Consider the following 22,836-nt stretch of genomic DNA (forward strand, 5'->3'; position numbering starts at 1 on the left):
CATAGAAATACTAAAGAGTTAAGGGTCCTGGAGATCAGAAACAAAGTAGAAATTGCTCGGAAAATTCTGAGGGTCCGGCAGAATCTGTGTAGAAAAGGCAGAGCAAACATTTTGGGTCCAGTCATCCTTTTTCAAAACTGAATGTGGCTAGGAAAGGTGGTACATATGTTGAAGATGACGAGAGGGGACAGGGGAGGAGTAAATGATGGAGTCCAGAGAGATAGAGAACAACAGTTGGGCAGATAATGGAACAGGTAAGGGTCAACCTGGGAGAATCAGTGGGGTTGTGTATAGTGCAGACCATGTGATGACAAGAACTGGTACGACAGAATTGGGTAAGAACATGCGAGAAGGTGCTAATGCTCTAAAATTACCGAACTCTTTGCAAAGTATTTGTGAATTGGAAGGCAGGAAGTTAGAACTTGTTGGTAAAAAGGATCATGGGAAAAAGTGTGCATAGCCACTTTAAGGGGGGAGTTTTTTTGTGCTTAGGGATTTTTAAAAAATGTATGTCTGTCAGCAGTATCTGGTGGTTGCCAGTATAGAGAGCCTCAAAAGTGAAACACGCGTATCAAAAAAAAACCTTACAGATGGCAAGCAAAACAATCTTGCTTTGATGTTATGACAAGTTTGAATTTGGCCAATTAAGTTAAAACAAGCACCTAGATACAGAAAACCAATTGGATTTAAATCTGATGGTGTTGACAACATCGAACTATTCCTACATAAAACTTACTATTATATCATTACAGGTTTAAAGATGAGGGTATTTCTGAAAATCGGGAGACAGCCAAGTGCCATCGTTAGCTGTCGAGATAAAGAAGTGTAAGCCTGGCTCTCACAAACTCCTTAAGTTCTCCAAGAAGACCCATCATAAGTACCAAGGCAGTTTACGTTAAAGTCTGCATTGATGAAATTACAGAGAAGCCCTGCTAACAGGAGAATTGGTAGAAGAAAGGCATTTGTGGTAGAGAGTTCTAGAAGACACACAGACTGTGTGAGTTTGGAGAGATTAATTTTTAATTTAATAGATTAGATTAGATTCCCTACAGTGTGGAAACTGGCCCTTCGGCCCAACAAGTCCACACTGCCCTTTGGGACATCCCACCCAAACCCATCCCCCTATAACCCACACACCCCTGAACACTATGGGCAATTTAGCATGGCCAATCCACCGAGCCTGCACATCTTTGGACTGTGGGAGGAAGCCGGAGCACCCGGAGGAAACCCACGCAGACACGGGGAGAATGTGCAAACTCCGCACACACAGTTGCCCGAGGCTGGAATTGAACCTGGGTCCCTGGTGCTGTGAGACTGCAGTGCTAACCGCTGAGCCACCGTGCTGCCCAAATATTGTTTTCTTATTAATCAGATTTATATAAATGGGTCTTGCATCTATTTGAATTACATTCCATTAAAATTTAGTTATGTTAGGGAATAGCTAGTACTTAGGGGAAATTGTTCAGTATTTTAGTAGTTCTGTTAATCTGCTCATTGTTAGAGTTAAATAAATAAACTTGTTATTTATAAAGTGGAAACTGGGGATTGTTTTTATTTTAACAACTATTAACAGATTATGAGAGAAAAGGTGTTCTGGGGGATAATGATTAGAGGGGAATCTCTATTCACATCACAACAGATTGGGGTTAAAATAGTATCAGAGATAATGGGAACTGCAGGTGCTGGAGATTCCAAGATAATAAAATGTGAGGCTGGATGAACACAGCAGGCCAAGCAGCATCTCAGGAGCACAAAAGCTGACGTTTCGGGCCTAGACCTCTCTGATGAAGGGTCTAGGCCCGAAACGTCAGCTTTTGTGCTCCTGAGATGCTGCTTGGCCTGCTGTGTTCATCCAGCCTCACATTTTATTATCTTACAACAGATTGGGGCTTGTGTTTTAGTTTAATCATTAGAGGGGTTCGGCTATTCCCCCCAGTAGTGAAGATATGTGGAAGCTTGTCCGGGATTTTTACCTGGGACGTCTCGCACCCCAAGTGAGAACCATACCCCAGGATATTGAGTCCTAAAGAGTACAGGGTTCCCAGAGATGCTATACTTCCAGAAAATGAGATTCTGTACTTCCAGCTTGCGCTCAAGCATGGTAGCAAGCCTGAGACAGAGATGTTGGCCAGGGAACACGATGGTGCTTTGAAGTGGCAGGCAACAGGAAGCTCAGGGTCATTTTTGCAAACAGAACAGTTGCTGTGCAAAGCAGTTGCCTTGCCTGTGTTTCATCTCCTCAATGTAGAGCAAATGGCAGAGCAAATGACATTGTGAGCACTGAGTACAGAAGACTACCTTGAGTGAACTACAGGTGAATTACTGCTTCACCTGGGAGATGTATCTAGGGCCTTGGATATTGAGGAGGGAGGAGGTAAACGGGCAGGTGCTACAGGAAGATGGGACAGTCCTGAGTCCATCCCGATGGGGAATGGCTGTCTAAAGGGATTACAGTTCCATGGTGAAGAAGAGGTGACTGGAATCCACGAACTGGAAATTCTGAAACTGACATAAAGTGTCAGAAAGCAAATGTAAGTGGGAAGGGACTGGACAAGGGGAGAACAATTTGAATCAAGGTAGGGAGAGATGAGTTCTATAGGGTAGGGATGGGCAGAAACAATGGGTCTGCCCAGGCAATCCTCTTTGTTGGATTTGGGGAAGAGGGAAAAGCAGGTTGTGGGGTTGGGGCCTATGAATTGGAGGCAGTGGGAGGGAGTTCCCCAAATGAAATGAGATTAATGACCATTGTGGATATTAACCTGGTGTACAATGGTGGGGTCATGTTCCAGGCAGAGATAGGAACAAGTGGTGCTCAACCACTGCAATGTTGAGGCCAGAATGTCAGACAGCAACAATGTCATTCTTGTTGACAGGCTTGATTACATAGTCAGGGTTGGATCTGAGGCAAATTGTAAGGCATATTGTTATATCCTTTTTAATAAAACAAATCAATTATTTCAGCATTTGCACTGTGGATCATGAGCTCATGCTCCCTTCCAAAATGAATTTGTGCCAATTATCTACAAAAATGAATTTACATTCTCTTTGTCGTTTGAAAGGTAAGAACTAAGTATTGCTGAGAGAAGACATATTTCGTTGAAGCTTATGTTATGCATTCATTGGGGCAATTCACACGACTTTAAGGGGTAAAATCAACATTCATAATGTATAGAATTAGGATTATTTTAACTGCGTAAATTGGGATTCTTGGGATTTGTCCTGATGAATGCCAGGATGAAACTCTTTAATAACATAAGACTTTTTCAACAATATTCATTAATGTTAAGTTTCCTGTGAAAAACATTGCTTGCTGACAATATATTTGGTTTGGTCAAACCTTGACTGTTTGATTCAGTTGGGTGAATTTTGGTTTTTATCATTAGATACAGCACTATACATAGCTTAATCCTTCATCCTCGAGGAGTTAAAATTTGGTAATAACCTGACTAACTTGTTTTCTCTGAAGCTGCATTCCTTTCTGACTGTAATATTATGACAACAATTAATCCAAGGAAAGTCACAGCACCTTCCCCAACCATCAAGTGGGACTCAGGCTTAGAGGCAAGAATGCTTCCCATCACATCAGCTAGGTTCCTAACTCTTGACATAGATTTTAGCTTATTTAAAACATCCATAAAAATAGTCAAGGAATGCATTATTGGAATCTTAAAAAATCTATTAAAGTTTACAGAAATATGTTAAGCCATTGGATGTATTAGGATTTTAAAATAACAAATAATGTGGGGCATATTTAATGGAGGCTTGTTGTATTATAACAGCATAAAGCAGGCTGAAATCAACAGTGGTAAAACCGTGAATGCATACCTCATTACAATTGGAATGGACTGGAAATGCTGTCATAGTAAAAGAACAAACACTTTATGGATAGAAATAAAAGTTATACCTTCAGCATGTACTAGATAGAATACATAAAATTACAATCTACTACTTGAATATACTGTGGATTTGGAGCACAACCAAATATTCATTGAGTTATAGCATATCAATAGTGACCTTGTAAATAACACAGTGATCCATTTAAATTAACTATACTCTGATCATTACATTAAATTGGCAAACAAAGCTGGATAAAGAAAATACAAAACAAAATAAATTTTAAAATTGATCCCCAAATATTTGTATCTTGGCTTTACATCATTTCTGTGTGATACTGGATATATTGGGTGGATATTCCCAACATGCAAAAGGTGCATTTGTAAAAAGCAATTCCATCTCCTTCCTGTCTTTTTAAAAACATTTTGTAAAAGTTATGTTGCTCATTCCCACCCACCTGCTTACGTTAACTGTAGTAATGGCATGGGCTTGGTAAAGGAGATGTCAATTGAGCTTTTAACAATTAACATTAATTATTTATTTCCATATGATGGGTGGGATGGCCATTTTGACACTCGCCAGCTAAGCTTGGTGGCTGGTGTGAAGATGATCGGGTGGCTATTTTACAAGTCCCCACTCCTGGCCATCAAAAACAAGCCTGGCAGGCACATATAAAATCCAGCCAACAGTGTTATAGCACTGTCAAATATTCATGTTTAAAAATTATTTGAATTTTTAAAAATCATTGTTAGCCATATATAGTTAGCAGATAGTATGCAGGAATTTCATAGTGCATTTTAATCTCTGGTTTCAGATACTTATAATTGTTCCTGTTTCATTTATGCTGTTAAATTTGACATCTGATCCTAATTTGATGACAGGGAATACTTGTAATTCTTTCTCTGCTATTGATGATTCTATATGTATTGACACTGTTCAAGTGTGAATTCAAGGTTACCAAGATTATCAGAATATCAAGTTATTAAAATATGATAAAAGTCACTCACTGTTCTCGATGTTGGGGGTGCCGATGGGCTTGTTAGTGACACCATCTCTTGGATCGCCAGTCTGAGTTTTAAGCGATGAAGAGGATTACTGATTCCAATTTCTCTTTGGATCTCAGTGTCAGACAGGGCAGACATGATGGCACCACTTTTCACATTTGCACGGCAAGCAGCAACGTACCATGCAGGCATTCCAAGCCATAGCTATATAGCAGAAAAACATAATTCACTCATTCTCCAGATTATTAAAGTACGCTTAAGTGGCTAACACAGAATATATAAATAATGCACAAGAAGGTACTTATAATACACAGTAACAATTCATTCTACTCACTCAATAAGTTGATCTGTACTTGGCATATTTTTGCAACAAATGGAACACCATATATTAATTAAATTTTCTTTCCATATTTTCTTCCTGTTTCATTTTTCTTTCAATATATTTTATTTTTATCTACCTCTCCATTCATTCCCTGATTCATTGATCCAAAGTATTGTCAAATTTCTTGTTTCAACAGCAAGCAGTAGTTCTTGACTATAATACCATTGCCTCTGCTGTCAAATCTTCAGGCTTGCAGCAATGGTAGTTCTTTTGCCCTTGGTAGCTCTTAGGGCACCCTGGTCCTTGCCCATAACTCTTTCTCCATTACACTGTCTTCATCGATGCTGCTTTCCCCTCTCATCCGGAATTGGAAAAGTTTATTTATTTTACTTCCAATTTTCACGCTGCTCTCATCTTCACCTGGTCCATCTCCGACTCCTCCATTTGCTTCCTTGACATTCCCATGACAAATCTACTAACTCCTCAGTTACCTTGACTATACATCCTCACACCTTCATTCCTGGAAAGACTCTATTCCATTGTCTCAGTTTCTCGGCCTCTGCTGCATTTGTTCTGAAGATGACAGCTTCTACAAGGGTGTCTCCGAAATGTCCACCTTCTTCCTCAACCGAGATTCTCCACCATCTTGGTTGATAGGGCCCTCAACCATGTCCGATTCATCTCCCACATTTCAGCCCTCACCCCCTCTCTTCCCTCCCTCAACAGTGAGGGTCATGCTCCCAAGCAACCCACAGCACCTTACCATGCGATCACAGCATGAAACATACTTCTTCTGTCCTCACTATCCAAGGCCCAGATACACCTTCCAGGTGAAGCAACAACTTTGCTGCTCACAATTTGGTCTCCTTTACATTGGGGAGATTGAACACATATCAGTTGACTGCATTGCAAAACACCCATATTCTGTTTGCAAGAATGACCCTGAGTTCCATGGCCAATGTCTCTGCCTAGGCTTGCTGCAGTGCTTCATTGAAGCTCAGTGAAACCTGAAATAACAGCACCTTATTTCTGCTTGGAGCTCTGCAACCTTCAGGGCTTAATATCGAGTTCAAAAGTTTTAAAGCTGAACACCCTTTCCCATGTCCCTACCTTAATCCCCATATTCCTTGTTCTCACAGGGGATGCCACCATAACCATCCCACTGTCAGCTACTTATTGTCCCAATTAGCAGCTATTGAATCATCCAGATTGACCTCTACCCATTCTTTTTTCTGTCCAACTGTTGTTGTTCTCTTTCCTTGGTCTTCATCACCACAAATTGTTTACTCCACCTTCCTCCAACCACCCCATCTTCAGCACATATACTAACCTTTACCAAGCTACAATCAGTTCTGAAGTAGGGTCACTGGATCTGAAATGATAACTCTGTTTTCTCTCCACAGATGCTGCTAGACCTGTTGAGTTTTCCAAGGAATTTCTGGTTTTTCTTCTGCAGTTCATTTGTTCACTCCTTCAAAGCTAAATTTTGCCATGGAAGAGTGTCTGGGACATATAAAAGACGAAAACCAAGGAATCCAAGTTGTTTGGGTTCTGAACAAAATAAGCTGCAAGGCTGATGTCTTAATGGAAAAATAGTTCAATTTCCAAAACAAGATCAGGGTAAGAAAAAAAAGCACTTAATGTATATCCAGAATATGAGTTGGGAACATATATGCATAATTCATAATGCTATGTTACAACTTCAAAAAACTGCACTATTTTCTTGTTCTGATTCATTGTCTTTCATTTACAAGAGTTTTCCAACTGGCTGCTGAAATAACCTTATAGAGGCTGGGGAATATCATCACTAAGTCATCTTTTATTTACACGTGAACAAGCCTTCACTATAGAACTACCTCTTATAGAGTCAGGTACCAGACTGTCAGTATCGCTGACACTCAACTCTTTTATATCAGCCTGGGCTCCCTGATTGGACCAGATTAACAGCCCCAAACTGAGGACTCATGTTCTACGAGGACCAGCTGGCTGACCTCATTACAATCACTACATCCTTCTCCCTCCGAATCCATGGACATAGGCTAGTCCTTTTTCTAGGACAGCCTCCTGGGGCATTTTAGCACAGGGTCAGGTTTCTCCAGCGGCATCAGTGGCATGTAATTCATGGGAGCTTCCCTCTTGCACCAGCAGCACCTCACTAGAATTTCACTCTTCTGGTGGCAAAGAAGTCGAGGTGACTACTTCTGTCATGTCCATCTATGATTCAGAGGTCCAAGTTATGCCTGTCTGTTTGTGGGGTATGTGGAGCATTCCTTGTTCCAGTCTTATGCCGGTTTCCATCCAGCACTCTTTCTCCGGTACATTGATGGTATCATCTGTACTGCTTTCCTCTCTCATCCTGAATTGGACGAGTTTATCTAATTCACTTCCAATGTCTACTTTGCTCTCAACTTTACCTGGTCCATCTCTGACTCTGTCCTTCCCTTTCTCGACATCTCTGTTTCCATTTCTGGGGATAGGCTGGTCACCAATATCCACTAAAAACCCAGTGACTCCCACAACTACCCACCATTACATCCTCACAACGTGCTTCCTGTAAAGACTCTATTCCACTCTCCCAGTTACTCCCTCTCTGTTGCATCGGTTCTGATATTTGCCAATTTTGACAAGGGGGTCTTTGAAATGTCAAACTTCTTCGTCAACCATGGATTCCTATGCACTAGGCAATAGGGCCCTCAGCCAGGTCCGACCCATCTCCTGCACTTTGGCCCTCACCAGCTCTCTTCCATCCAACAACAGCAATAGGGCACCCCTTTGTTCTCACCTACCATCTCACCAGCATCCAGACATATATTGCTCGCTCCTACCTTGTCAGCTTTCTGCCAGGACCATTCCCTCTGGGTTACCCTGGTACACTCCTCCTTCACTTCCAAAATGCCCCACAGTTCCTTGGCACTCTCTCCTGCAATTGCATTTACTTCAGTTTACTTCCTTCCTCCTCCAATGCTCCAAACACAACTTCCAGATGAAGCAGGACATTATGGGCACTTTACTCAATATAGTCTACTATGGTGACTGCACACGATGTGGTCACCTCTACATTGTGGAAACGAAGTGCAGACTGGATTACTGCTCTTCAGGACATCTGCATTCTGTCTACAAAAAAACACCCTGAGCTTCCAGTTGCCTGTTACTTCAACACACCACTATATTCCCTGGCCAACATTTCTGCCCTGGGCTTGCTGCAGTGCCCCAGTGAAGCTCAGCACAAGCCGGTGGAACAGCACTCATTTTTCACTGGGAACACTGTAGTCTTCAGAACTCAATATCGAGTTCAAAAATTTTAGGGCTTGAAGTCATGTCCTTACCTCAACTTCTACATACAATCCACTGGCATGTACTAATAGTCCCGATTAACAGCTAATGCCCTAGACTGACCTTTAACCACTCTTTTCATTGTCCAAGTGTTTTTCTGTCTCTTTGGGCTCGATCTTCACTTACTGTTTACCCTTCAACCCATCTTCTACATAAATAGCAATCTTTTCCATGTTACCATCAGTTCTGAAGATGGGTCACTGAACCTGAAATGTTAACTTTGATTCTTCTCCACAGATACTGCCAGATCTGCTAAGTTTTCCAAGCAATTTCCATTTCTGTTTTTGTTTCTGATACAGAGGACTTGGCAATTTTTGGCAGAGAGGGTGAATCCATGGATTCCAGCAGCATTTCTGAAGGTTGCAAGAAGCAGGTCCCATTTTGCTCCTACAATGTTTGCAAATTTGTGGCTTTCATATGGTCCACATGACTATACAGGACTGTCACACCTACCTGAACTTTATACATCACTGGTCCTGACCTTGTTTCAACCATGCCTCTTAACCTACAGGGTCGTTTATGTGATTCTTACAACAAATGTCATCCTCTCTGTTAAATTGTCTCTCTTGCTTACTGGAGTCTTGGGTCTGGCATTGGAGTTTCTAATGCTGTTTCACCACCCGCCTCCCCGCACGCCCCCATCCCTGCAAGTCTGAGATATCAAACTTAACCTGGTGCAAAGTCTTCTTTAAAAACACTACAACTGCTATCCCTGTAGTTGCATGTGGGGTGGTCCTGTAATCAAACAAGAACTGTGACAGCATAGTATCTAGCTTGGCTGTAGGCTATTTCTTCAATCCAATCTTCAATGTTTCAACCCCTCTTTCTGCCAGGCCATCGGATGATGGTTGGTATGGAACATTCCTTACATGTTGAACGTCATTTGTCTTTTAGAAACAACGAAATTCCCTGCTGACGAATGATAGCTCTTTATCTGTGCCTAATATTTCCAGGACTCTATGCATTGCAAAAGATGGTTTTCTATTGTTGTTCCAGTGGTTGACGAGTGGAGCGTTTGTACATCCAACCACTTGGTGTCTACAATGACTAAGAACGCTGAACCTAAGAAAACACCTGCATAATTGACGTGCAACCGGGTCTAAGGCTCAGGGGCGGCATGGTGGCTCAGTGGTTAGCAATGCTGCCTCACAGTGCCAGAAACCCAGGTTTGATTCCACTCTTGGGTGACTGTCTATGTGGAATTTGTATGTTCTCCCTGTGTCTCCACGGGTTTCCTCTGGGTGCTCCGGTTTCCTCCCACAGTCCAAAGATGTGCAGGCTAGGTGGATTGGCCATGCTGAATTGCCCATAGTGTTCAGGGATGTGCAGATTAGATGGGTTGTGGGGAATGGGCCTGGATGGGATGCTTTAAGGGTTGGTGTGGACTTGTTGGGCCAAAGGGCCTGTTTCCACACTGTAGGGATTCTATGATGTATGATCTACCTGGCCATTCCCACAGATGTGGGGAGCTGCTGGTGGTAATCTTTGTCTTTGTTGAAACCCTGAGCAGTCCCCTACTACTGCAGCCATGGTTGCATCTGTGGGAATGGCCAGGTAGATCATACATCATAGAATCCCTACAGTGTGGAAACAGGCCCTTTGGCCCAACAAGTCCACACCGACCCTTAAAGCATCCCATCTAGGCCCATTGCCCATAATCCATCTAATCTGCACATCCCTGAACACTATGGGCAATTCAGCATGGCCAATCCACCAAGCCTGGCCACCAGACATAACATCTCATCAACAACTTCATTTTGGAGATGCCTAAATAGTCCTGGTGGAGCTCAGTCAGTATTTGATGATGGCCTTTGCTTGGGGCAATTGCTCTTGCTCCCCAGAACAGTATTCCGTTCTCTACCATGTGCCATTCTCTCCAGGTCCAAAAAGTTTTTAAATCTAGTTGTCACAGCCCTTTGGTTTCCCCCATTAAAAGCAGTCACTTCAGTTTGGAAAGGAGTGGATCTTTCTGTGTCTAAAATCAATTATGATTAGCTGTGAGTGGGAGCATATGCAGAAAATTTAATATCATTACAGATGCTTCAATTGGGGGTACCATCTATGGTGTATCCACTAATGGGAGACTGCTCAGATTCACTGCGTGCACTCCTGGATGAAGTTCTAAGCCGTAATTACAAGGGCTTAGTATTACAGCCCACTGCTGAACACTATGGGCGGCAATGTTTTGTCCTTTTTCAGCACCAATTCGGAGTTTGAGGTTTGTGATTACACAAATTACCACCCATAAATATATTGGTGGAACTTTCTAACTCCAGATATGACCACCAATTTTTTTTATATCTGGGAGCACTTATGGCCTGCATTAGCCAAAGTCCTGTATTCATAAGCTATTGGGAGTTCTTCTCCAGTGGAATATCAATAAACCAGTACCATCCCAAAGCCATATGGGAGGCAATGCATGTCAATAACAGGTCTTTCTTGGGATCATTTTATGCCATCACATTAGACGATGATCATAAAATGTGAGGCTGGATGAACACAGCAGGCCCAGCAGCATCTCAGGAGCACAAAAGCTGACGTTTTGGGCCTAGGCCCTTCAACAGAGAGGGGGATGGGGTGAGGGTTCTGGAATAAATAGGGGTAGAGGGGGAGGCGGAACAAAGACGGAGAGAAAAGAAGATAGGTGGAGAGGAGAGTATAGGTGGGGAGGTAGGGAGGGGATAGGTCAGTCCAGGGAAGATGGACAGGTCAAGGAGGTGGGATGAGGTTAGTAGGTAGGAGATGGAGGTGCGGCTTGGGATGGGAGGAAAGGATGGGTGAGCAGAAAAACAGGTTAGGGAGGCAGAGACAGGTTGGACTGGTTTTGGGATACAGTGGGTGGGGGGGAAGAGCTGGGCTGGTTGTGTAGTGCAGTGGGGGGAGGGGATGAACTGGGCTGGTTTTGGGATTCGGTGGGGGAAGGGGAGATTTTGAAGCTGGTGAAGCCCACCACATCCCAACAACTCATATTCCGCTTGGGAACCCTGCAGCCCAATGGTATCAATGTGGACTTCACCAGCTTCAAGATCTCCCCTTCCCCCACCGCATCCCAAAACCAGCCGAGTTCGTCCCCTCCCCCCACTGCACCACACAACCAGCCCAGCTCTTCCCCTCCACCCACTGCATTCCAAAACCAGTCCAACCTGTCTCTGCCTCCCTAACCTGTTCTTCCTCTCACCAATCCCTTCCTCCCACCCCAAGTCGCACCTCCATTTCCTACCTACTAACCTCATCCCACCTCCTTGACCTGTTCATCTTCCCTGGACTGACCTATCCCTTCCCCACCTATACTCTCCTCTCCACCTATCTTCTTTTCTCTCCATCTTCGGTCCGCCTCCCCCTCTCTCCTTATTTATTCCAGAACCCTCACCCCATCCCCCTCTCTGATGAAGGGTCCAGGCCCGAAACATCAACTTTTGTGCTCCTGAGATGCTGCTGGGCCTGCTGTGTTCATCCAGCCTCACAATTTATTATGTTGGATTCTCCAGCATCTGCAGTTTCCATTATCACTGATACATTAGAGGATGATAGCGGTTTCTTTATTTCATTGAAAGCTAGGGCTTGTCTATGCCACAATTTCCAAAGCTGACCCTTTTTTAGAAGTTACTGTAAAGGAGCCAGGAGAGATGCCAGGTTGTGTATGAACTTGCAATAATAGTTTACTAGCCCTAGACCTGGACATACGTAGGACCAGGGCACCTTTGACTTTATCTTCCAACAGATGTAATCCGGTCTTGTCAACTCTGTAGCCCAAGTAGGTCATTTAGGGAGCCTGGAACACATATTTTCCCTTCTAAGGCATACACCTACCTCAGAAAAATTCTTTAGGACCATACCTAATTATTGTAAGTGTTCGTTATTAGTTTTCCCCGTAACCAGCACTTCATCAAGGTAAATGGCGACCTGAGCTAGACCTGTAAAAATGTTTTCCATTGTCTGCTGAAAAATCAAACAAGCCATCAACACCCAAAATAGCAGTCTCATATATTGGGACAAACGCTTATGGGTATTAATCCTGGTCTAAATGCAAGCAAGCATGGCTCAAGAAGCTTCATGTAAGGAGAGCACCCCACCCGGCTAGCTTTGCATTTAAATCCACAATCCGAGGGATTGGGTATTTATCCAGTTGCAAAATTAAGTTTATGGTTCATTTAAAATCTTCACAAAGATAAACTGATCCAACAGGCTTCAAAATCCGCATGAGTTCAGGGTGAATTTTATTAAAAACTGATTCTGCAATCACTGATTCAGTCACACTGGTATTGACCTCCATTAGAAAAGGATGACCATTTAACCGGATATTTATCCTGACTGGTTCTGATTTGGATGTTGCTAAACAATTTAACTGTCCCAAATCAAGTATAGGTAGACTTTCCAGGGTGTGAACTCTCCTGGACATCCTCCTAGATTCCGGCCTATGAATCATCTTCGTCAGTTCAGGTGCAGTAGGACACTTTTTGTGTCTCAAGTCTGTGTACTGGCAACAACTACAATAGCTTACTGACCAGAATCCTGAAAAAAAATTAACCATTTGGCAGAAGCTTGTCTTTGTTTTGGGGTTTTGCTGTGGGTTAACCTGGAGTCTATCTGATCACAATACATTCTCAATGAGGCTATACAATTGCCTGCACTCAAGCGTGTTCCTCAAGCCTAGGCAGACTGGCGAGGGAGTCCACTTCCAGATGTATACTTTGAAACTGCACTTGCCACATTTCCTAATGATATAGCCAGTGGCAGCACCTGTTTGAAATCCAATTGATCTTCAGCTAGCAGGCATTTTTACATAGTTTTATCCTTAATTCTGCATTCAAGCCTGCCTCTAATCATCTCCTTAAGTGTTAAACCAAATTCACAGGCTTCTCAGTCATCTTGTCCCAGTCAAAAACCCTGACACAGATTTTCCCGGTTCTTGATAGCACTTTAGAATTAGAGGAGACTTGGGTTAGTAATATTCCCAAATTATTTCAGTCAATTCTTGAAAGTTTTTCACATCTCATGTGTCAGGAAAAGCTAGGCTCCTAATGGCAGAAAAAGCTGCAGCTCTACTGGCTGTTAGGAGAATTACTCATTGCTTTTCATTTGTCACAATGTCATTTGTCTGGAAAATATAATGCATTCTTTCCACGTACTAGCCCCAAATTTTTGATACTCTCAAATGAGAGACAACTGATGGTGGTTTAACCCAAGGACCACCACATTTCAGGCAGGAGGCAACCTCAGAAGTAGAACCTCAGAAGCTAGAAGAGCACTCCAAGTGTCTTACGCTTATGATTGGGAGTGGAGTCATGGAGGTTAAAAAAAAGAGGAAATTGAACCTCAAGAAGTAAATCAACTTGATCAACTTCTTGGGAGCATTAAACAAAAGCTTTAAAACATTTGGGAATCTCAGGAATTATATAAGTAGTATTATAAATGAATTAGCAAAAACTAATTATCCTATAATAGAATAACATTGTTTTGTGTTACCAGAGTATATAGCAACAAAAATAAAACTATTAATATAAAAATGAAAGAATAGGTTCATTTTGAATAAAATTAATTTTTGTAGCTATTCTCCCAGAGAAATATCCTGTAATTGTAACTTTATAGTTCTATACTTCTGCTATGAAGTTGGGAGGATATATTGAGAACTTGGATATTAGCATCCCACAATTTTAATTTAATTAATTGTTTTGGCAACAAGGTAGGGCAGGGAAGTCATGGGAAAAACAAGTGCATTCAAACAATCTGAGATGCAAAGTACCAGAGATGCAAATTTATGAAGTTTACCCTTGTACTGTCAATAAATCGAACAATAAAAACCATTCCAGTAGAAAGATTTTTGTTTGAATGAATTGTTGTTTAGTCGCTTATAAATAGCACATATTGCTTGCACAGATTAGTGAAGTAATTTGTTAGTGTACTGTTTTTATTGAGCTCTACCTCAAGCCACGCGACGACTGTCGGTCCATCCCATTGTGCAAATGGCAAACCTTTTCTCCGGGCTTCCTCTAACAATTCATGCCTGCAAAGAAAGCCAAAAATCTATACTTGGAAATTGGTCTTGTATTATATTTGGCCATTCTTTATAGCTTGACTTGGACAAGGTTCTCAGTTCAAACAAAGAAAGATGGTGGTACAGGATTATTGCTCAGACTGGAGCCCTGTGACCAGTGGTGTGCTGCAAGCATTTGTGCTGGGTCCTTTGTTGTTTGTCATTCATATAGACGATTTGATTGAGAATATAAATAGCATGGTTAGTAAATTTGTGGATGACATCAAAATTGGTGGTGTAGTAGGCAGTAAGGAAGGTTATCTTAGAATCCAATGGGATCTTGACCAGCGGGGTCAGAAGGCCAAGGAATGGTGGATAGAGTTTAATTTAGATAAATGTGAGGGCAGGACTTACACAGTTAATGATAGGGCCCTGGGGTAAAGAAGATGTTTGGTGTGCTTGCCTTCATTGGTCAGAGCATTGACTACAGAAGTTGTGCGTCATGTTATGGCTGTAGAAGACATTGGTAAAACCATGTTTGGAATATTGCATATAATTTTGGCACCCTACTATAGGAAGAATGTTATTAACCTGGAAAGTGTGCAAAAAAATGCACAAGTTTGTTAGTGAGGCTGGAGAGTCTGAGTTATAAGTACAGGCTGGATAGGCTGGGACTTTTTTTTCCCTAGAGAACAAGATACCTTATAGAGGTTTATAAAATCATGAGGGGCCTAGATAAGGTGAATAGTCACGATCCTTTCCCCAGGAATGTTTGCAACCACCTGCGAACATTTTTTGGACTGTGGAAGGAAACCCACACAGACACAGGGAGAATGTGCAATAATGCAATAATGTCTGATGGGGCACCTTATCAAATGCTTTGTAGAAATCCAAGTACTGTACTTCTACAGGTTTCCCTTTATTCACACTGTACATTACTCCTTCAAAGAACTCCAATAACTTGGTTAAATGTGATTTTACTTTGACAATACCATTCAGATTCTTCAGAATTATCTTGATTTTTATGAAGTGTTGAGTTATAATTGCTTTAATGATCAATTCATATGCCTTCCTTATAACAGATGCAAAGGCCGCAACTAAGAGGCCTCTCGTATTCTGTTTCTGTCTCAGTTCCTTCATGAATGGAAGGATTTTTTACAACTTTCCAGTTGGAGTTAATCTTCCCTGGATTGAGAGAATTTGAAAAATTAACACCAGTGCTTCTACCAGGTCATTAGTCACATCTTTTAAAACCCTAAGATGAAATCCATAAGGACCTGGAGGTTTGTCCATTATTAGCTCCCTCATTTTTCCAGACATCACTTTACTTGTCATTTCACGAGATTCCTCTCTCCCTTTCACCTCCTAATTCACGCTGTTACTGAATTTTTTTCTATGCTTTGAAGTGAAGGAATACCTACTATTAACTCCACAATCTTGTGCTTGAGATGACCAACACTCATTTTAATTGCTGTTTTCCTTTTTAAATATGTGCAGAAGCTATTGCTATCTGTTTTTATATTGATTGATAGTTTCGTTTGTATTGTAATTTCTTCCTCCTGATTCATTCTGCAGTCTTTTTCTGCTGTTCTTTACATTCTGGATAGTCATCAGAGCTGACATTCATCTTCGCGCATATATATGCTTTTCCCTTCAGTTTGATGTTTTCTCTAATCAACCTCAAATGATAGTTTTTCCCTTTCTTTATAGTAGGAATATACTTATTCTGAGTATTCTGAAGTAGCCCCTTAAATACCTGCCACTGCTTCTCCGATAATCTGTCCTTTAGATTAATGAGCCAGTTCAGCTACCTCACCCCCCATGACTAAATAGTTTCCCTTATATAAGTTCAAAATACTTATGAAGATGTTTCAGTCCTTCAGATGTAGGAACACTCATGATGCAGTTAGTAAGGGAGCTCTGGGACTTCGACTCAGCGACAGCAAAGAAATGGCAATATAGTTCCAATTCAGTTTGGAGTGTAATTTGGAGGGAAACCTAGAGGGACTGATGGTCCTCTTGTCCTTCTATATTGGTAAATATTGTGGGTTTGCAAATATGGTCAAAGGAAGCATGATAAGTTACTGCAGTGCATCTTGTAGATAGTATTCACTGCTGTCGCTGTACATCTGTGGTGAAGAGTGAATGCTGAAAGTAGTGGATAAGGTGCCAAGCAAGTAGGTTGCTCTCTCCTGGATGTCAAACTTCTTGAATGTTGTTGGAGCCACATCCATTCAGGAGAATAGAGTATATTCCATCACACTCTTGACACATGGCTTGTTGGTGGTGGTCATTATTGAGCAAACAGGAGGTGAGTTACTCATGCTAATGTAAAACTAAACAATATCACTTGTGCCTCTTGCTATCATGTAATAAACTACATGTTGTTGTTAAGATAAGTGCCGTTTCTCTTTAAGATCTACTATGGTTCATCCTCTAAAACTGTCAATCAAACAGGCCCTTTGACCAGGTATGGAAATCACGATTGATGGCAGCACTCTATGAACTCATTAGCTGGTTTGGTCTATAGTGCATACAATTGTGGTGAAGTGTCTCCTTGAACTGCCATAATCCTTGGGGTGTAGGTACACCCATCTTTAGACTGTGATCCCCTAGCTCTGGACTTCCTGGTCATCAGGAGCATCCTTCCTGTGTTAACCCTGTCTAAGAATTTGTCGTGCCAGTTTGAAGTCCAATAGGGCTTCAGTTAATTGGCACGTTTGCATGGTTATATCATTAATCTCACTCTCAACCAGTCTCTCAGCATCTCATCAAGGGGTTAAACAAGGTCACATGCCTCCCCAGGCATGTTATCCCAGTCAAAAGCCCCAACATGGATTCCCCTCATTCCTGAATTGCTGAGTGAAATAAATAGCATCTCAGAATTTGAGCCTTGGGGTCATACTACTCCTTAACTAAATCTGTCAACACTCGATTGGTTTTAGTATCTGATGCCTCAGTGAAGGTTAGGCCTCTAATAACTGAACACGCCGTGTGCCCACAAGCTGTCAGGAGAATTAGAACATAGAACATAGAACAATACAGTGCAGAACAGGCTCTTAACGTTGTGCCGACCTGTGAACTAATCTAAGCCCATCCCCCTACATTATCCCATCATCATCCATATGTTTATCCAAGGACTGTTTAAATGCCCCTAATGAGGCTGAGTTAACTTCAGCGGCAGGCAGGGCATTTCACACTCTTACCACTCTCTGAGTAAAGAACCTGCCTCTGACATCTGTCTTAAACCTATCACCGCTCAATTTGCAGCTATGCCTCCTTGTACAAGTTGACGTCATCAACCTAGGAAAAAGACTCTCACTGTCCACCCTATCTAATTCTCTGATCATCTTGTGTGTCTCTATTAAATCCCCTCTTAGCCTTCTTCTCTCCAATGAGATCAGACCTAAGTCCTTCAGCATTTTGTCATAAGACCTTCGCTCCAGACCAGGCCCATCCTGGTAAATCTCCTCTGCACCTTTTCCAGTGCTTCCACATTTTTCCTATAACGGGGCAACCAGAACTGGACACAATATTCCAAGACGGGCCGCACTAGCGTTTTGTACAATTGCAGCATGATATCATGGCTCCGGAACTCAACCCCTCTACCAATAAAACCTAACACAGCGTATGCCTTCTTAACAGCACTATCAACCTGGGTGGCAACTTTCAGGGGTCAATGTACATGGACACCAAGATCCTTCCGCACATCCACACTACCAAGAATCTTTCCATTGACCCAGTATTCTGCCTTCCTATTATCCTTCCCAAAGTGAATCACCTCACATTTATCTGCATTGAACTCCATTTGCCAACTTTCAGCCCAATTCTGCAGTTTATCCGTCTCCCTGCAACCTGCAACATTCTTCCACACTGTCCACCGCTCCACTAACTTTATTCTCATCTGCAAACTTACTAACCCATCCACCTCTGCCTGCGTCCAAGTCATTTATAAAAATGACAAACAGCAGTGGCCCCAAAACAGATCCTTGAGGCACACACTAGTAACCAGACTCCAGACTGAATGTTTTCCATCAACCACCACTCGTCGCCTTCTTACAGAAAGCCAGTTTCTAATCCATACTGCTAAATCTCCCTCAATCCCATTCCTCCGCAATTACATGCTGCTTTTAATCTGCCCCGGTGTCATTGGCCCAGAAAAAAAATGTATACTTTCCACACACTGGGCCCAGTCTTAGGCAGCAGGGTCAAACGAGTAAAGCTTCCCAAATAATGGTATGATGCCAGAAATGCGTACCCCAACTCAAAGACAACTGTTATGAGCAAGTCTCTTCAAGATGTGCTTTACTCTTGTTGCCACTGAAATAACTCCACAGAGGGTGATATCCTGCCACCAAGTCAGCTTTTGTTTGCACGTAGAAAGCCCTTGATTCTGATAGAGCCTCAACAGAGTAAAGTCCCAATTTTTCAGGGTGTCTGACACTCCAGTTTTTATCTGTCAGCCAGAACTCCCTGACTAGACCAGATTAATAGCCCCAATCAGGGGACTTATATTTTAAGACGTCCACCTGGCTGACCTCATTACAATCACTACACTGACCATTCGGTACTAATTTACACTTACATTATATGAAGTACATAGAACTGAAGATGTTACAATCACAGTTCAAGTGTTCTTTCTGTGTGAGAACAGATTTTTTTTCATCTGTTATTTAAAACAGAGAAATATCAATTCACAAGACATAGTTGTTAATAATCTTAGAAAATATTAATTGGGTTGACCTATCTCACTCTATTTTATGCATACATCATTAGAGATGATGAATCTCTATGAAAACTATTTTAAAAGGTGATTGAGAAACATTTGTAGTCGAGGCCTTAGATTATGATTTATCAGCATATCACGTTATTGAAATGAAAATGGAATAAATGTGTGCCAGATACATCAGAACAATCTGATAAAAGACAGAAATGGTTTTTAATTTTTAAAACATTCATAATCAAATACAACTTTCCTCTAAAAACACATTAAAGTTGACAATTAAAACTATCAAAATATTTCAGCTCACAATGAGTTTTGCTTTGGACATATGTTCTGTCAAATAAAAAACTGAATGAGCTTTGTCTGTAGGCAGTCATTTCCTCTTCCTGATGTGGCATAAGTAATTCTGAGAAAGGTAAATTAAAATATTATAGCAAGAATGAAGAAAATCTGATTGTCATGTTAAATGAAAGTTTCATGATGAGCCCCTTAAGCATTAAATGCTGACTGCAGCAATCAATTTATTTCCATGCATTTCCATCTCAGTAAACTACTATATCGCCTTGATTGTCAGCTACTTCCGAAACTCTTTTCCTTCGGTGAGAATCTAGAAGGTGAAAATTCCTGCCGTGTAAATTACAGCAATTACAACCTGGCAACTGCAGCTTGCTGGGTACTTGTCCCATCTATCATCCAACCACTTCTTCATAACAATGTCTGTGCACGCTCCATGGCCACCACCTTCTTCATCCCTTTGTCCACGCAAATCAATATCAGCAAGCCACCAGCTTGACCATATCATGAAGTCCATTCTTCAATTAACTTTCTTAGTACACATTCACTGAGTTTAATACTGACTTATGGGATGTCGATGTATGTGTGGCTCATGTTGCTTTCTTAGTGCACAAGGTTTCTACTGCTTCGTCGTAGGTTACCAGCCTCTGTGGTTTGCATTGCTTTTTGGTACAGAAGGACAGGCAGGCAGCTCATTACATGGGAAACACTGAACAAGCAAAGGGGTGAACAACAGCAATGCAGCTCAGTGCTATGTTAATGTCATGCCTGTAGCATTTGCCAGCAGTATACATGGCAAACGCATTGCCAGTACCTCAAACAAATGGCGACCAGTAAAAATCAAAGGAGACTAGTCCTTCTTGGGGTGAAGGGGCATTGTGGCAGTCAGGCATACTGTCACCGTCGGTCAAGCAGGTCATCTGATTCCAGAGATAATGGGAACTGCAGATGCTGGAGAATCCAAGATAACAAAATGTGGAGCAGGATGAACACAGCAGGCCAGGCAGCATCTCAGGAGCACCAAAGCTGACGTTTCGGGCCTAGACCTCTCTGATGAAGGGTCTAGGCCCGAAACGTCAGCTTTTGTGCTCCTGAGATGCTGCTTGGCCTGCTGTGTTCATCCAGCTACACACTTTGTCATCTGATTCCAGTCCAGAGTTTTTAGTCAGGGTCAGTAGGGCGATTTGTTCTTCTAAAATGCAGAGATCCATATCCCTGCATTTAGGATTGGGGCACAGTCAGTTCTGCAAGTAAGTGCTTCCACTCCAGAGATTAGTTAGATCAGGCAGGGTACTGTGGAAATATCGGCCTATGAAGGTAGAACAGACTTTCCTGTAATGGGACAAATGCAGGATTAATTATGATGGAAGTAAGAGCAGTTAGTGGTGATACATGAGCATGAGAGGTGGTGTAATGTCCCAGTTAAGTGAGTAGGAATTGCAGGGGACAGGAAGGATTAATTGTATGGGAGGATATGGTGGTGAGACCAGTTGAAAGGACATGTTGCATGAAATTCTGAGAGTTATCATCCATGAACCTTCATGAGATTCAACTGTAGTGGCACATTTAGAGGTGGCATTGTGGCCTTAAGAGCATTTGGTAGCAGAGAGAAGACAGTGGTGCCTATCCTTGCAGAGCCCAGAAGATCGTTGATGTCTTTTCTACACTGCTGGGTGTTCTGCTTCATTCCGGGAAGAGCACTGACACGAGTTACAATGACTGTCCAGGTTGGTTTGATTTGGTGATATGGCCTCCTATATTGGTTAACTGGGAAAAGAACTTCCCTCTTTTTTACCACCCTTCTATCAAGATTTCCATATCACTGTCCACGAAGCAAGAAGCAACATTTATTTTACTTCATCTGGGACAAGTCCTGAATGCGGAAAACTTGAGCACTACAGTGCTGGCTGCAGCATCTGAAATAGTATGTAGCTAGACTTTAAATATGGTGTCAGCTGCATGAATAGTGAATACTTCTGCCTTTCCAACCACAAGATTCCGTGAGAAATGAGTCACAGTACTTGCATTCTTAATTAATGAGATGATGAGCAGAAGACTGCATGAGAAAAGTCATTCATAGCCATGGCGACCAGGTGCCATGAAATTCACTCAATAAAACTCTTTAACTGAAAAAAAGAAAATTCTGCCCTTTGTATGGACTGGATCTGGGGGATTGCCAACAAATTTGATTGAATACTTTAGTCTATTTTACTCATAAAATGTTCAAAATAGTGATGAATTTGCATTTTGTGATTGTATTAATTTTCAGCTTTATTCTTGATAAATTAGTAACTTTTGAAGCTAATTTTCAACCAATAAAAGTCAAGTTTAAAACAAAAACTCATGAATTATAGTTAATGGGAATCTAAAGAAAACAGTTAGTGAAAGGTTTCAACTGTGTTATCAATGGAAAATCGGTAGTTTAGGTTAGACAGCAAGCAAAACAGAATTAAAAATAAACAAGTGAGGAGATTGAAAAGATAACAGTTAAAAAGATAATACTTGGATTTTTGAACCCCTTTATGAATCAGTTTAATATGCATTACTGATGTTATAGATTGTCTATTGGAAGTCTGCATAAAATTATTAATTATTAGCTGCCTAGCAGTGAGTATTTATTGCTTATTTATTCCTGAAACCTCCTAACACCACTGTGGGTGCACCTACATCACAATAGCTTTAAGAATTCAAAATGGCAGCTCATCATTATCCAGTGAAGGGAGATAGAAAGGGCAACAAATAGTGGTCTTTACAGTGATGTTCACATTACACTGAAAAGTGAAAAAGACATTGAATCATAAAATTGTTACAGTGCAGAAGGTGGTAATTTGGCCTATTCTGTCTGCGGGATTCTCTAGGTGAGCATTTCAATTAGTGCTATTCTCCTGTCATCTCCTTTTAACTCTGCATTTTCTTCCTTTTCAAATAACAGTCTAAGTCCTTTCGAATGCCTTAATTGAACTTACCATACGCTCAGGTGTTGATTCCGGATCCTAGTTACTGACTGTGTGAGAAACCCTTAACTCACAGTAATTTTGCTTTTTCATGAATTATTTTAAATCTGAACCCTCACATTCTTGATTCTTTTATTGGTAGGAATATTTTCTCTTTATTTTCTCTTTCGAGGCCTCTCATGATTTTGAATACTTCAACCATCTCTTGTCTGAGCCTTCTCTTTTCCAAGGGGCACAGTCCTAGCTTCTTTAATCTATCTTCATAACTGGAATTCCTCATGCCTGGAAGCATTTTCACAAAACTTGTCTGCACTGGCTTCAATGCCTTCACAGCCTTCCTAAAATATGGTACCCAGAACTGGATGTAATACTCCAGATCAGGCTGAATCTTGCCTAAG

At 41.6% G+C, this 22,836-nt stretch overlaps 1 protein-coding gene across 13 annotated transcripts in view; it reads right to left on the bottom strand.

Moving 5' to 3' along the window:
* ppfia2 (PTPRF interacting protein alpha 2) overlaps positions 1-22,836 on the bottom strand; it is a 418,215-nt gene that overhangs the window by 104,789 nt on the left and 290,590 nt on the right. For all 13 annotated transcript variants that reach the window (XM_048548309.2, XM_048548310.2, XM_048548305.2 and 10 more), the window contains 2 exons: positions 14,416-14,497; positions 4,842-5,042 (listed from right to left, as the gene is read on the bottom strand). In XM_048548309.2, coding sequence (XP_048404266.1) covers positions 4,842-5,042; positions 14,416-14,497 — 283 coding nt within the window. The remainder of the gene's footprint in view (positions 1-4,841; positions 5,043-14,415; positions 14,498-22,836) is intronic.

This window comes from Stegostoma tigrinum, chromosome 18, assembly GCF_030684315.1.
Source record: "Stegostoma tigrinum isolate sSteTig4 chromosome 18, sSteTig4.hap1, whole genome shotgun sequence".
In the NCBI taxonomy this organism is placed as follows: domain Eukaryota; kingdom Metazoa; phylum Chordata; class Chondrichthyes; order Orectolobiformes; family Stegostomatidae; genus Stegostoma; species Stegostoma tigrinum.